The sequence below is a fragment of the Microtus oregoni genome, unplaced genomic scaffold, assembly GCF_018167655.1.
Source record: "Microtus oregoni isolate MIOR12 unplaced genomic scaffold, Mior012 000030F_ref0000283, whole genome shotgun sequence".
Classification (NCBI taxonomy): Eukaryota; Metazoa; Chordata; class Mammalia; order Rodentia; family Cricetidae; genus Microtus; species Microtus oregoni.
This window is the reverse complement of record NW_024543089.1, coordinates 19,634,096-19,651,045: the sequence shown is the minus strand read 5'-3', so window position 1 is coordinate 19,651,045 and position 16,950 is coordinate 19,634,096. Positions and strand designations below refer to the sequence as shown.

General features: G+C 38.4%; 1 protein-coding gene across 1 annotated transcript; it reads left to right on the top strand.

Moving 5' to 3' along the window:
• Positions 1-1,072: 1,072 nt before the first annotated feature.
• On the top strand, positions 1,073-2,332 carry LOC121465380 (SWI/SNF-related matrix-associated actin-dependent regulator of chromatin subfamily E member 1-like). The gene has a single exon (XM_041678618.1). The coding sequence runs from the start codon at positions 1,109-1,111 to the stop codon at positions 2,330-2,332; it is 1,224 nt and encodes a 407-aa protein (XP_041534552.1). The 5' UTR covers positions 1,073-1,108.
• The last annotated feature ends 14,618 nt before the right edge of the window (positions 2,333-16,950 follow it).

The window sequence follows — 16,950 nt, the reverse complement described above, 5'->3', positions numbered from 1 at the left end:
TGCCTTTCTTCTAAACTCCTGAAGATCTCCATATGTGGACAAAGAATCAAATGGAATTTACAGCCTAGCAGTTTAGGTCAAAGTACGCTTGTCTTCCTACAGATTTGTTAATCTACAGGATTTTCTAAAATCTGGGAGGCCCTGTGCTTTAGAGCAGAAAGCAAATACAGTCCTGATACCCTTACCCTCAATGACCATGGAGGACCCTGAGGATTGGCTCTAGGTAGCCAACATTAAGTTCTCTGACATTTTTTAATCAATAATTTAAGTAAAATTTTATCACTCTCAAAGAACTCTGATGTCGTTTGACAGCTGAGAGGTTTTGTCAGTTTAAAAGGACCACCTCACCAAACAAATTTCAGAATAACTTCTTAACATGTTCTAAATAAAAGGTGTTTTAAGATATATAAATACAAATTATTAAGGTGTGTACCTGCAAGTTATAAAGGTATGAGGACAAATGCAAATTATCAAATTTCTCTCATGCTCCCTTTCATGACCTTAATCTATTAATGTAATTCTGGCAGAGCACTACTCTAAAAATACTCTTCATTGTGTAAAAAATACCTGTCAAGTCATTCTGACATAAATATGGTGCTGTTTAAACAATGAGTGTGCATAAAATTTACATTTTGCAAACTCAAAAATAAAATGGTGAGTTCCAGAGATTCTAATTGAAGGATCCACCTTAAACAGGTCAGATACACCCAACTCTATTCCCTGGTCCTGAATTTTTTTTCTTCTTAAACTTAACTCTGCCCTGCAAACACCTTGTCAGGTCCAAGAGATATTGGACAGTTCCACACCACAAATCCTGAGCAGAAGTAAAGTGACCAGCTACTCCAGGATGTGACCAGTGCCCAGCTTTCTCAGGACCCCCAAGAAAGAATTTCTTACCCACAAATTAGAAGGAAGCAGTATTGAGAACCTGCTGCCCCAATTCCCTCAACCTGCTATGCCTAACTTCCCACCTTTTCATTATAAGAATTAAAAAAAAAAAAAAAAGAAAGAAAGCGGGACAAAGGGAAGCGAAGCAGGAGCTGCGGGCGCCTTTTCGGCCCGGTGTCTCAGATTCATTCTTAAGGAACTGAGAACTTAATCTTCCAAAATGTCAAAAAGACCATCTTATGCCCCACCTCCCACCCCAACTCCTGCAACACAAATGCCCAGCACACCAGGGTTTGTGGGATACAATCCATACAGTCATCTCGCCTACAACAACTACAGGCTGGGAGGGAACCCGGGCACCAACAGCCGGGTCAGGGCATCATCTGGTATCACGATTCCAAAACCTCCAAAGCCACCAGATAAGCCGCTGATGCCCTACATGAGGTACAGCAGAAAGGTCTGGGACCAAGTAAAGGCTTCCAACTCTGACCTAAAGTTGTGGGAAATTGGCAAGATTATTGGTGGCATGTGGCGAGATCTCACTGATGAAGAGAAACAAGAATATTTAAACGAATATGAAGCCGAAAAGATAGAGTACAATGAGTCTATGAAGGCCTATCACAATTCCCCTGCATACCTTGCATATATTAATGCAAAAAGTCGTGCCGAAGCTGCGTTAGAGGGAGAAAGTCGACAGAGACGGTCTCGCATGGAGAAAGGAGAACCTTATATGAGCATTCAGCCTGCTGAGGATCCAGATGATTATGATGACGGCTTTTCAATGAAGCATACAGCTACCGCCCGTTTCCAGAGAAACCACCGCCTCATCAGTGAGATCCTCAGTGAGAGCGTGGTCCCTGATGTGCGGTCGGTTGTCACAACAGCCAGAATGCAGGTCCTCAAGCGACAGGTCCAGTCTTTAATGGTTCATCAGCGAAAACTGGAAGCCGAACTTCTTCAGATAGAGGAGCGACACCAGGAAAAGAAGAGGAAATTCCTGGAAAGCACGGATTCCTTTAACAATGAACTTAAAAGGTTATGCGGTCTGAAGGTGGAAGTAGACATGGAGAAAATCGCAGCCGAAATTGCACAGGCAGAGGAGCAGGCCCGCAAAAGGCAGGAGGAGCGGGAGAAGGAAGCAGTGGAGCAAGCCGAGCGCAGTCAGGGCAGCATTGCCCCTGAGGAAGAGCAAGCAACGAACAAAGCTGAGGAGAAGAAGGATGAAGAGAGCATCCCTGTGGAGACAGAGGAGACACACCTGGAAGAAACAACAGAGAGCCAGCAGAATGGTGAAGAAGGCACATCTACTCCTGAGGACAAGGAGAGTGGGCAGGAGGGGGTTGACAGCATGGAGGGCGAAGGGACCAGTGATAGTAATACTGGCTCAGAGAGCAACAGTGCAACAGTACAGGAGCCACCCACAGAAGACGAGAAGAAGGAATAAATGTTGCCTTGTTTTATGTGTCCTAAAACTTTTTTAAATGGAAAAAAAATGTTTTTTGGTTTTAATGGTGTTATGTGGTCTGTGTATTAATTATTTCCTTTTCCATTGATACCACCAAAGTCTTTTCAACCATCAACATCACAGCCTGATGTCAGGCACGCACCTTTCTCAGCATCTCGGAAATGGCTTTCCTTTGGATGCTGTTGGTAGCTCTCTACCTCTGAAGCCTCAGAACTGAGATTAATTGAGAAGACACCCAGCTCTTTTCGAGAATTACCTTCGATGCTGCAGAATCTACTCTTACAAATGCCTTCCTTCATCTCACGTGGGTGCTCAGCAAAGCCGTAGCTTTAACCCTTCCCAGCCCTGTCCACAGCTTTCCGAGCCCCTGTCCTGTGTTCTTGTACAGAGGATCCTCTTGAAAACGTCATGTGTGTACGTTTGTTAACTTGTTACCCTGTGTATTTCTAATGTCAGATCCAGGAGTTCTTTTCCAGGGTGGACTGGTGCGATTGTCTCCATGGTAGAGTAGTTACGGTGTGAATAGTCGTTAGAGTGAGCACAGCACGTGTACTTTATCTGTAGTGTTTTCATTCTGGTTAATACGGGATGTGTTCTGGGAGATTCATCCTCACTGTACAGGGGAAAAGAAATACTTTTTTTTAAACCAGGTTGGTTTTCCAAAGACATGATAGACAACAGAGCTTAAGGAATGGAATATTCTTATAATGGACTACAAACTTAAAACGTAGCCTGTTCCAGCAGAAAAACAGTAATAAAGTTTATCCACTTGAACATATTTTACAGTGATGAAACCTCAAGGCTTGAGATTCCATAGTTCAGAGCCTACCTTTTTGATAAATCCTTGATAGTCTTAGAGACCAGAAACAAGATAGTTTGTGGTGTGTGCTTCCTAAAACCTAGAATAGATTTTTACTGAATAGTGGTATATACTATGGTATGTTTCTTAAAGGTCCAAACATAATAAAGATATGAAGATAAAAAAAAAATCAGGGATGTTGTAATCTGCTGACCTGGTCTGTCACCTGGGTATCCTGTCCCTTTATAGACAAGTCCCACCCATTCCCAACCTCTCCTTTCCTATCCCCAAGGCAAGAGGATCTCCCGACACTCCCCTCCAGCAACACCCCCCCCCCCCCCCGCGCGCCCATCTTCTGGAAAAGGCTCTCTCCCTTCTCCCCTTCCCTTCCCCCTCCATAACCTATTAAACAAACTATATACCCCAGCTCTGTCTGCATTGCCTGTCTGCCTCACATCCGCCGTGGTCTCCAACCCACCAAGGGGATCTACCAAGGCCTCAAGTGGGTGGTCTGATGCTGCCCCTCATGAAACCAGCCTCGGTTCACCCAGAGTTATGAATAACAATGGGTAACTTTTGGGGGTGAGTTAGTGTTTTTAAAGGGTGTGACCCTTGACAAGTCAGTGAAAATTGCTTTTGATGTGTTATTGATATGTTATGGAAGACGTTGTGGGAAGGGTTTGTATATGATCATATATATAAGAAATTTTCAAAGAATTAATGAATGAGAAAAATATGATTAGAAAATAAATCTTACACTAAAATCTTAACTCTCAACACAAGAGTGTTGCTGTGAAGATAAGCATTTTAAAGAGGTGAGTAAATCAAAATATGGGCTTTAGGGTGAGCTCAATGTAATCTGTGTGATTAATGTCCTGCTGACAAGTGTACTGTAGTGCAATATACACACCCAGGTTGCGCGTGTAAAGAGGAAATGAGCCAGATGACTCCATGACAGAAGACAAGATGAGAAGGTTTAAAAGAGGCAGGAGGAAAAACAAGGGAGGAGGAATGAATGAAGCTAGGGAGGGATTTATAGCTTTCAGAATTGTGAAAACATAAAATTCTCTTGATAAAACTAAGCAGTATGTGTTGCTTTGGCATTGAAGATACCACAGACTGGAGAAAAGACTTTAACCTGATGCTTATGAGAATTAGGTAGAATGGAAAAGAAATGGGAGCATCTCTGTGAAGTCAGTCTTGAATGAGTCTTTCTGCAAGACATTTGCTTGAGAATGACACACATTCTTATGTGGCTATGATGAGTTTTGCTACATAGATTTTTAAATTTGAGAGCATTTAGCTAGGTGGGCACATGACCAAGTGCTTCCATATAAACAAATAAGTGCACAGGAAAGGAGCAAGTTGTAATTGTTTAACAAAATGACAGTATATGCATAAAATGTGCATACTTATAAGAATTTTAACAGTATTAGCATCACGGAAGTACACAGCAACCACTTCCTAATCATTAATCTCACAAATTGCACTGATTTGGCTTGAGTGTGAAATGTTCCCATGGGTTCGTGTAATAAACATCTGTCTTCATAGGGGGATACAATATTGGGAAGGAGGTAGGACCAAGCCAGAGGAAGTTGGGCAGAGGGCAGATCTTAAAGGCACTTCATTTCTGGCTGCTGCGGGTTATTATCTCCTCCTCCTGTCTATTATAATGTGAACAGCTGTTTCCTCCTCATGCTTTTACCACCATAATATTTGCCAAAGGACTAAGGGACAAGTGACTATGGCTGATCCCTTTGAAGTGGAAATTCATAATAAGTCTTTCTTCCCGTTAAGATTATTGTTATCATGTATTTTAACACACTAACAGGAAATCAAATAGTGGTATTCAGAATTCAGAGCCTAAACATTTTAGATTAATTATGCATATTTTTGAGCACTTTATAAGTTTAGCATATAATACTGAATTTTTACTTCTTATACTCAGCATCATTTGGGGCGATTAACCTATACAGTTTTATGTAGGTTTAACTCATTTAATTTACTGTGGCATGGATTTCCATTATTTGAGTGTTATAAATTTTTATTGTTATTATTATTATTATTATTATTATTAATATTTCTGGGCAGATAATTATTATTACATAGTAGTAAAATTGTCTTGAAACACAAGAATTTTATTTCAGAAGAAAACCAACATATCATGTTTTCTAGCTACACAAATTGGAAGAAAGCAATCAGATTTTTTGTAGAGTTTCTATTTTTACTTAATTAGCATACAAAAATGAGTTTTAGAGCTTTCAGGTGTGTTTTTAAGTCCCCAATGTATGCATTCTCCGTTTTCTTTAAGTGGGCACTTAGTGCTATGAACTTTCCTATTAGCACTGCTTTCATTGTGTCCCATAGGTTTGAGTATGTTGTCCCTTTATTTTCATTAAATTCAAGGAAGACTTTAATTTCTTTCTTGATTTCTTCCTTGACCCAGGTGTGGTTCAGTAGTTGACTGTTCAGTTTCCATGAGTTTGTCGGTTTTTTGGGGGCAGCGTGGTTGTTGCCTTCTAACTTTAATCCGTGCCAGCTGGCCTAGGTCTGAAAAAGCATGGGATAAATCCGGACTAGCTGAACATAGCGGACAATGAGGAATACTGAGAATTCAAGAACAATTGCAGTGGGTTTTTGATCCTACTGCACGTACTGGCTTTGTGGGAGCCTAGGCAGTTTGAATGCTCACCTTACGAGACCTGGATAGAGGTGGGCAGTCCTTGGGCTTCCCACAGGTCAGGGAACCCTGATTGCTCTTCGAGCAGATGAGGGGGGGGGACTTGATCGGGGGAGGGGGAGGGAAATGGGAAGCGGTTGTGGGGACGAGGCAGAAATCCTTAATAAATAAATAAATTAAAAAAAAAACAAAAAAAATGAGTTTTAATATGACTACTTAGCATGAATATTATGTATTTTGCTTATTGTCTAGTTTGCTTCATATTGCTGAAACATCATGACCAAAAGCAACTTGGGGAGAAAAGTGTTTACTTCAATTTATTCTTTATAATTTAAAACCAAAGAAAATCAGGCAAGAACTCAAGGCATGAACCTGGATACAGGAATTGAGAAGAAGGTCATGGTTAGTACCTTGCTTCCTGGCTTGTTCCCAACAGCTTGCTCAGGAGGCTTTTGATTTTATTAAACTATATTTTTTATTTTACATACCAATCCCAGTTTCTTCTCCCTCCTATCTTCCTGCTCTCCAATCTTCTCCTGGATCCCACCCCCATCCACTCCTCAGAGAGGGTGAAGTCTCCCATGGGGAGTCAACAAAGTTTGGCACATCACTTGAGCAGGTCCTCCTCCCTGCACCTAGGCGGAATAAGATATCCCTCTATAGGAAATGGGCTTCAAAAAGCGATCTCATGCACTAGGGATAAATACTGGTTCCATGGCCAGTGGTCCCACAAACGGCCCAGGCCACACAACTATCAACCACTTTAAGTGACCCTATTTCAATCCTATGCTGATTCCCCAGCTATCAGTCTGGAGTCAGTGAGGTTCCAGTAGCTTATAAGGTCAGCTGTTTCTGTGGGTTTTCCCATCTTGGTCTTGACCCCTTGATTCATGTTATCACTTCTTCCTCTCTACAACCGGACTCCAGGAGCTCGACCCAGTGCTTAGATGTGGAATTTTGCATCTGCTTCTATAAATTACTGGATTAACCATGGTAGCAATTAAGGTAGTCGTCATTCTGCTTAAAAGGAAGGGCAGATAAAGCGCCCACTTCACTATAGCTTAGTTTCTTAGCTGGGGTCAATCTTGTGGATTCCTGGGGTTTTTCCTGGTGTCAGGTTTCTCACTAACCACATAATGTCTTTCTCTATCAAGATGTCTCTTTCCTTGTTCTCCCTCTCTGTCCTTCCCCCAACTCAACCTTCAAGGGGAGTGGGGAGTAAAGCATCAGGGATTTGGAAGGTCTCAGTATGCTTTTTTAAAACTACTCAGTACCACCTACTCTGGTGTGGGTAGCACTCACAGTGAGATGGGCCCTCTCAGTAAATTAACAAAATTTATTATTAATTAACAATTTTTTACAGGTCAGTATGATGAAGGCAACTCACTGAAATTCTCTTTGCCCAGATGACCCTAGGTAGTGTCGAGTTGATAAAAAACTGACCAGCACAGCCATATCTATCTTCCTATTACGATATTTTGTTTACAGCTCCTTTAGTCTTCCTTTCCAAATAGTCTACTTCCACATTCATAATATATATACATAAACATATATATTTCACATATGAAAGAAAGCTCGCAGTAATATTGTATTTGACTTGAGTCTAGCTTATTACACATAGGTTTGACCTTCACTTTCATTCATTTACCTGCAATGATTTAACTTTTATCACTAAATAATATCACACACACACACATATATTTGTATCTAAAGTGTTTCTTCATCCATTCTTTTTTCCTTTAATTACTTTTTCTCTTTAATTATCCCAAAGCAGAAAGACCATATTTCACTTTTACATACAGGTATTTATTATTTATAAATCATGAACTTATGTTCTTAATTTTTAACTTTTAGCAAAACATTTATTGCCTATTTTTTGTCATCCATAGTGTATTATTGGTAGTATACTCCAGCTACCACTAATAATTCAACATTCAATTATTAATAACAAAAGTACAACCATTAGAAAATGAAAATAGTAATTATGAGCCATCACAATGACCTAGAAAATAATGCTGTACTCTCTTTTCCAAAAGCACCAAAATTAAACAGCCTATATCAGAGTTGAGTAGTTCAGATAAAGCTTCCTGGAGGAAGCAATGCATTTACCTACTGGAGGAAGCTGGGATATGTGCATTATCACAATAAGTTGTTTTTGTAAAATAAAGATATGATCAATACATGCTTGGAAATTTCTACCACAAAGAGAACAGTCATTCAAATTATAAATAGCTACAGTATCAATGCATTAATAAACTTAAAAAGTAATAGCTACTTTTTTATTATTTATTTATTAATAATAGACTAGATGGAGAAATATGTCTGTCATCTAAGGCAGTGTTTAGAAATTTTACCCTGTAAGCTGATGGCAACTTGATGTGAAAGTGTTTTTCTAAATTTTTGTTAATATTTTGCTTTTTCGCGTGTTTGCTTGCTTTTGCTTTTCAGTACAACCTTTCTCTGTGTAGCCCTGTACTGGAACTCAGTACGTCAATTAGGCTGGCCTCAAACTCAGATATCCACCTGACTCTGTCACCCAAGTGCTGGGATTCAAGCTGTGAGTGGCCACTACCAAATATTTCTTTGTTTGTTTGCTTGATATAGGAGAGATACTCCAGGACCACCATGTCATTTTATTCAGAATACTCTCACATTCTTAGTTGGCAATTCTATCTTCACACTGGCCAGAGGACTACTAAATGCCTTCCATTCAGGCAGAAAGAGGATGTCCAGCTCTCCTTTGATCCAGCAAGAATCCTGGATATTCACAGCATAGTTCTGAACATGTTTTCATCTCAAACAAATCATTATATTTAAAAAAAAAAACAGGAAAATGATGTTTGAAAGGCAATGATAACATCTGCCACAAGATTATGCAGACAACAAATGTGATTATTTACTGGTTTTTATACACTTGAATTATCTCACATGCAATTTGTCATAATTTGAAAAGTGTTCATGATCATGATTATAAGGGCTACACATCTGCTTAATCATTCATTTATTCATATCATTGTAGGAAAGGCATTTAGAAACTCTTTTTCTTTTCTGTTGATATTCACACAGCTTGATGTTCAATCTATTTACAGATAATGGTGTTCTTTTAGAAGTATAATTTCAATTAGCAGGTCAGTATTTTTTACTAATAGATTTTTGCTTATATTCTGCTCTCATTACAGTAATGTAAAGTTCATTGTCTGTAAGAAGATTTACTTACACTGGTTTTAACATTAGTTACCAAGAACACTTTCGCAAATAATAATCTTAACTGATGCTTTTCCAAATCATCTTGTATTTAAAACTTCTAAAAGATTTAAGTTTATTTTTATCAAAATAATATTTGAAATTCATATATGTAATATTTATGTTTAATTAAAATACAGTGCCAGTTGAAAATCTCATTACAATCATTACATTTAAATAAAAGAAATAGTACAATAAAAGCTAATCTCTCATTTTAGATTAAAATTAGGAAACTTAAATTTGAGTTTTTATTCATTTTAATGACTCACAGTTTTATCAAACTTTCTAACTACTCGTTTGAGGATTAAGCATTAAATAAATCATTAAAGCCAACATAATTTGTGATTCTTTGTTAATTCTGCTTCCAGACTACCTTTACTGTCCATTTGTTAAATGATATTGTACCAGCAAAAAAATCTTGTTTCCTATGTCATAAAATATATAAATTTCTGTTCATTTTCTTGTTAAGTCATGAAACTACTTATCCACCTTCATGCATCAGTCCATTAAGAGTTAATATGCACTAAATTTAACCAATTTTTGCCATTTGTCAATATAGAAAATTCTGCCTTAAAATTACATATTTCTAGTCACAAGTTCTCTAATATCTGTCCCCTGTTTCCCATCCCACGCTACAAGGTTGGATTTGATGAAGATGAAGTTCTCACTTAGTTCCTACTCATTGAATATGGCTTTGGTAGATATGGAGGCTTTTGTCGTTTTTATCAGAATTTCATCCTAGAGGATCTTCAGGAAAACAGATCTCTCTCTCTCTCTCTCTCTCTCTCTCTCTCTCTCTCTCTCTGTGTGTGTGTGTGTGTGTGTGTGTGTGAGAGAGAGAGAGAGAGAGAGAGAGAGAGAGAGAGGAGATTTCTCCAACAATTGTAACATTTATTTCAAATAGAGCATCAAAATAAATACAAACCTTCATATATTTCATACCACTAAGGTCTAGACTATTGATCATAATTGTCTATGAGTAGAGAGGATGATTTGTCATAAGAAACTGGTCTCATGAACAAAAGACTAGACCTGTTATCTACATGTGTTAGATTAAAAAACTAACAATATAAAAATGTTTGATTTAACAATATTGAGAATGATGGGCATCAAAATTGTAAGTTTTTATTTAGGAACAGAGGAGTAAATCAAGGCCCCCACACAGGCAGTGAGTCAGGAACTGGGCTTTCCACTTTACAGCTTCCTTTTTCTACTTCTCTGGAAGTGAGAACTGTCTACTTACACTGGAGAGAATAATCAGATTAACAATATGCCAATTCATTTACTTATTTCTTCCAGATATATACTCACAGAGATACTAAGAAAATAATAATCACCATTACTCAAACAAGGTGACAGATGAAAGTGAACATCAGTCTTCTAGGTGGGAAGGGGACAACAGTAAGTGAAGAATAATTTTATAAGTAGATGTTTTAAAAAGAAAGCATCCAATATTATGCATAGTAGACTAAATTTCTTCACTTTTAAATATAGAAACATCATTTGGGAATTGTTTTATGCCATCCAGTAACAAAAATCTTAATGTGAATTTTCATCCAATTTAAAAAGACAATTTACAAAGACAACCTTTCTTTTGCTTTTTAAACAGAAAGAAACATGATTTTATTAGTTCATCTTCATTTTAGCCATTCAGAAAACAATCTTGGTGACTGAAAGTAATAGTGCACAGACGATATTTCTGTAGTCATCATATATGGGTAATACATAATCTCATTATGTAGGCCAGGCCTTTTGAGATCCCAGGAACCTCCTTCTTTGGCATCACAAGTGCTGGGAAAATAGTATATGCTTACAAGCCTGGCGTTCCAGCTTATGTTTCAATCTGAAAACCAAGTGTCAACAACCAAAATTAGTGAAAACTCAACAGCTCATTTTATTTCAGAATGGCTAGAACATAACAAACAGTTTAGAAGTTGGAGATATGTGTCTATTCTTTAGATAAGAATGAAAAGATTAACTACTGTATGCCACCCTTGCTCTATAAGCCATCTCTTATGGTAAAGTTCACTTCTGCTATTCAAGAAGAATTTGACACACCCTTTCCTAACTACTTCACTGTTTTCATATTTAACAATCATCATCAGCAATGTCAGCTAAACACCAAACAGAACAATAGTCATTGGTGTCTTGGGAGTTGACTTTTCTCTCACTTTAAATAGAAAGTAGTTGAATCTGTCTCTGAAAATCTTCTTCCAGGAGTATGCAATGGATAGTTTTGTTAGGACAAGGCTTTACTTGATATAGAACTGGTGAAAGGTCAGATAGTTAGGAAAGAATGAAGAAAATGCAGAGCAAGAAACCTCAAGTGTAGTGTTACAAGGTAAAATAGGAAATGAGAGGCAACTTTTCGTGTGTTCACAGGCTTTTCATCATCTCCTCCCAACTGCAATACTCCTGCATTTGATCTTATTTAAGACATTGGAACCGAAATCAGAATTGCTTTTTGAGAAAGGTTAATTCATTTTAACTCAATTACAAAATTTCTATATAACTTGAATTTCACCAATAAGCTAGTTTTTAACCTCCCAACCTCTTCTTTAAACTAAGGAATTTAAGTTCTATCCTTTGTTTTTTTTTTTTTCTTTTTTTCTATCCCTAGACTTTTCAGTACTATCCAAATCCATCAAACTGTAGCTTTTAGTCCGGAATTTGGTTTAGCTTTACATAGCTCTTTCTCTTTACCATTACCATCTTAAACAATCACTTGCAGAATTTATACAGTGTGAGTTTCCAGGATAAGCATTGTGGATGAGGCACATGGAGTCTAAGTGACAGAACAGGACAGTTTGCTTTTCTGAGACAACTATGCCCAGTATTTCTTCAAAACATCTAAAGACTCACCTGAAGCGAGGGTTCTAGTTTGGATAGACCATGTGTTAAGGGTACTGTCTGATTAAATAGGTACTTGAAAACATGCTGTTTTGTTTCTAAAATAAATATTAGCATGACTCATAAAACATAAAACAATATTTTAAAACATCACCATCCTTTCCTGCAGATGATTGGGATAAATTTAGAATCAACACAGCATAGGAGAGCAGGAGATAAGAATAGCATAACATAATGAGAAAAGAATAGTATAGCATAATAAATACTTTTCACATTGATCTAATTTTACTCCTAAAGGGGTTGATTAGATAACAGGATTCTCTGCCTGTGAGCTGCAATGAAGGTTGATTGTCATCGAATGACTGAAAGCTTGCCTCCCCTTGAAAACCCAATTAAGGCAGTGTTGAATCCAACCCACAGTGTAAGCCATTTCTGGATTCCAAATATATGGTGAAGATTGTCTAATCTATATAAACAAAATGACTAAATGAACTATCGTCATGTTCTCCACCTTTTTCAATATTAAAGGCTATTAAGGAATATGGTAAAAAACAAGCATATGTCTTTTAATATATGTATGCACTTGTAACAGTAAAGAATACTGTATAGGTATGTGTATATATATGTATGTATATATATGTATATGTATCAGATACAGAAAAATCTCATTTCATAAATGATATATCAATAAATTACCTATTAGAGATGATATATTTTCCTATGCAATCTATGTTAACTCCACATGGGTCAAATTTATCAAAAATACAGTTTTAAAAAAAAATGTCAGATATCCCATGACTATCCAATAAACATGTCATACTAATTTGCAGCAAAACTAAGCACCTCTGCATATATTAAGGCTGGGCAAGTCAACCCATTATGGAAGAGTAGGGTCCGAAAATCCAGTAAAAAAGTCAGAGACAGTCCCTGTTCCCACTGTTAGAATTCCCACAATAGGACAAGTTACACAACAATAAAATACATGCAGAGTGTTTAGGTCAGAGCCATGTAGGCTCTTTGGTTGTTGGTTCAGTCTTTCTGAGCCCCTATGAACCAGGTTAGTTGATTCTGTGAGATTCCTTGTGGTGTCCTTAACCTGCCTGGCCTCTACAATCCTCTTCTGAGGGATTCCCTGAATTCCACTCAATGTTTGGCTGTTACTCTGCATCGGTTTCCATCAGTTGCTGGATAAAGTCTCTCTGGTAACAGTTGGACCAGGCACCAATTTGGTCACAGGAGATGACCAGTTCTAGCTACATATGCACTATTGCTAGGAGTCTTAGATGTGGTCATTCTTGTAGATTCTTAGAGATTCCCCTTCGCCAGGTTGTTACTGACCTCAAAATGTCCCCCAAGAGAAGGCACAGCAATCAGAGTCCCACTCGTTTGAACATTCAGGAGTCGAATAAAAACAAAAAAATGTAAACCATATATATGAATGTGTAAATATAAATCCTGATATAAACCTAAGTAGACCTACGTATGCTGCTTCAGTCTGTGGATTCATATGAGATTTCTGCATGTTGTTTTAGAGGGTATTGTTTTCTTGATGTTCTCCATCCCCTTTGGCTTTTGCAGTCTTCAGCCTCTTCTTCCATGGAGTTTCCTGAGCGCTGAGGAGAGGGCTGTGAACCATCACTTGCAGAATTTGTACATCCCATTTAGGTCAGAGTATTCCAATGTCTCCCTCATTCTGCATAATGTCTGGGTGTGTGTCTCTATTGGTTGTGATCTGCTGCATGCAGGAGGAACCTTCTCGTATGATGTTTGACTGGGTACTGATATATGCGTGCAGCAGAATATCACAAAGAGTCATTTTATTACTACATTTTTTTCTTTTTTATACACCAATAGTGTTTGGTTTTCTCTATGTCCCTGAACTATCTACTCGCCTGTTTGTGGTCAGCAAAACAGTATGGATTATGGGTTCCACTTGTGGAGTGGGATTTAAGTCAAATCAGTTGTTGGTTGGTTACCTCCCTCCCTCCCATACACACAAGCTTTGTGCCACCATTGTACTAGAATACCTTGCAGGCAAGACACGTTGTAGAGCAAAGGATTTGTGACTGACTTGGCTTGGTGCTTATGTTTTCTTTTTGGCGATTTTCAGAGTATCTTCCTGCATCGAAGACAAAAGAATCTAGGAATGAAAGCTCTTTGTAGGCACCAGTTTGACTTGTTCATGTTCAGTGAGTTGTGTGGATATTGTCTTTAGCAATGGGGTCTTGTCATCAGTTTCTGAAGAGCTACCTATTATCTTGGCAACACCTGGGTTGTTTGTGGCTCCCCATGGGCCAACAACTCAGTTAGATGCAACTCAATCCCAGTACCAGAAGCTTCGTTTTGTGACAATAGATGGTCATTTGGAATGCTGTCCCCACTGCATTATTTGGTGACGTCACTTAGACAGCCTTAATATATGTGTATATATTAAGGAAGTTTCTACTGTTTTACGTTTCTATACTATCCATGAAATGTTCCTTAGCTTGAGCTGTCTCACCCATATTCCTTTACTCAACCCATTCTTCCCTCCATCTAACTACTTGGTCCTCCCATTTCAGTGCCTCCATCCATCCATCCATCCATCCATCCATCCATCTTTCCATCCATCCATCCATAATTATCTATTTTATTTCCATTTACTAGAGATATCTATCTGTTCTCTCTAGTCTATTACTTTAAATGTACTCACTATCATTCCATTGATTATAGCTTAATTATCCTTGACTTAATAATTAATATATACCAATGAGTGAATACATGCCATATTTGTCTTTCTGTGTCTCAGGTATCTGACTCCAGATGATATATCTAGTTTTATAAGATTCAGTATCATAACCCTTGTAGCAAAAATAGACTGGGGATTTTATTTTTAAAAAAAAAGTAAGTGCAAAGTTGAAATATTTAATACAATGAGAAAAAAGTTAGTTTTTCTACAGTTAAAGAAACTCGTGAAACAATTATGATTTTGTACATGGCAATATATATATATATATATATGTGTGTGTGTGTGTGTGTGTGTGTGTGTGTGTGTGTGTGTATTTGAGATAGATATTCAGAAATACACATTGAGTTGTAAAGATGTTAATAAATCTTTACATTTAAAAATTATTTTTTTTTGTTCTAGGTAAAAAAAAATGTATTACTGATGGAGGAAGGTCATTGGTTAGATAAAAAGAAACTGCTTGGCCCTCATTGGTTAGAAGATAGGTGGGAGGAGTAAACAGAACAGAACGCTGGGAGGAAGAGGAAGTGAGCTCAGACTCCACAGCTCTCCTCTCGGGAGCAGACGCCTCAGAGAGACGCCAAGCTCCGCTCTCCCGGGCAGATGCGATTCAGCTCCGACCCAGGATGGACCTAGAATCTTCCCGGTAAGACCAGTGCTCACAGATTATTAGAGATGGATTGATCAGGATATCAGAATTAGCCTGTAAGGGCTAGAGCTAAAGGGCCAAGCAGTGTTTAAATGAATACAGTTTGTGTGTTGTGATTTTGGGGCATAAGCTAGCCAGGCAGCTGGGGTGCCAGGGATGCAGCCCCGCCGCCCCCTATTTACTACAAATGGCGCCCAACGTGATGGACTAAACCCACTTTAAAAACCTGAGAAGGCTTAAAAATAAGGGAGAGAGAGTTTAACACAGATTTTTGCTGTTTGTTGGTGGCGTGCTGTAGAGAGATTTCCTGATTCGGCAACAGTAGCAGAAAAACGCTGCGTCATTTTAAAGCGCAACTTCCTGGGGTTGTGCCACCATTGCGATCTCTGTCTGGCTCCTGCGGGAGACAGAGCTTTTGAATAGAGCATTTGGAGTAAAGTGCTACAATTTGTTTGATGGCAACTAGACTCGCTGTGTTCTCGGGTCTGCTCTGCTTGATAGAGGCAAGCAAGTGCTCTCATCTAAGAGAGGCTTCCTGATGCAGCTTTAGCTGCAAAGCTTGCAGCTCTTTTAAGAGGTCCTGCCACTAAACACTTAAACAGTGTTGACAAAAAGCTGAACGCATGCTTTTCGGTTTTCAGCCATAGCAGGAAAAAAGCTGCGCCGTTTAACAATGTCGGCTTTCTGGGCTGTCCTGCCAGGGCAAACTCTGACTCTTTTATGCAGGCAGTTCATGCGGTTTGCAAGCACAGGCTGCTGAAGCTCGCTTGCTGGCAGGGACCTTGAAATGCCATAGAGTTGTGGCAGTAAACATGGCTATAGCCAGTACCTCAGCCATGAGGCTGGAAAGCTAAGGAATGGGCTGGATCCAGCCGACAAACCCACGCCTTTAATCCTACTGATATTGCTTGGTAAATTAAAGACTCATGTGGGCAGAAAAAGAGAGATATACAGTAAAGAGAGATTCAAAGACAAAGAAAATTTTTAAATGGTTTACAGTGTGTTAAAAATAGATGCAGACTAAAAGTTGAAGTTCTTAAAGTAAAAAACAAAAAAAAAAAGGAAGAGAGTTGTTGTGTGTGGTAGTACACACCTTTAATCCCAACACTTGGAAGGCAGAGGGAGATTGACCTCTGTGACTTCAAGGTGTGGTAGCACACGCCTTTAATCTCAGTGCTTAGAAGGCAGAGACAAACAGATCTCTGTGAGTTCAAGGTGTAGTCGTGTATACCTTTAATCCCGAATGCCTGGGAAGCAGAGACAGGCGGATCTCTGAGAGTTCAAGGACAGCCTGGTCTACAGAGTTACTTCAGGTCAAAGATACAGAGAACCTGTCTCAAAAAGCAAAGAGTTAAAAGTAAAAATAAACAAAATAGAGGTTAAAACAAAGCTGCACAAAGATGGAAAATACACAGAGAACCTTGATACTGTATGCTATTATGCTCTTTTTAAATTATTTAAATGCTGAGGAAGTAGCAACAGATGCTAAAAGATATTTATTTATAAATGCTGCTGAACTAATCCAACATAGATATTTTGATGTCTTGACTTTGAAATTTGGATCTAAGGACATGATGCTTTGGAAAGGAGTTTCTTATTTTGTTTTCACAGAGGATGAGACCCTGTTCATTTCTTCTATTCCAATTTGATA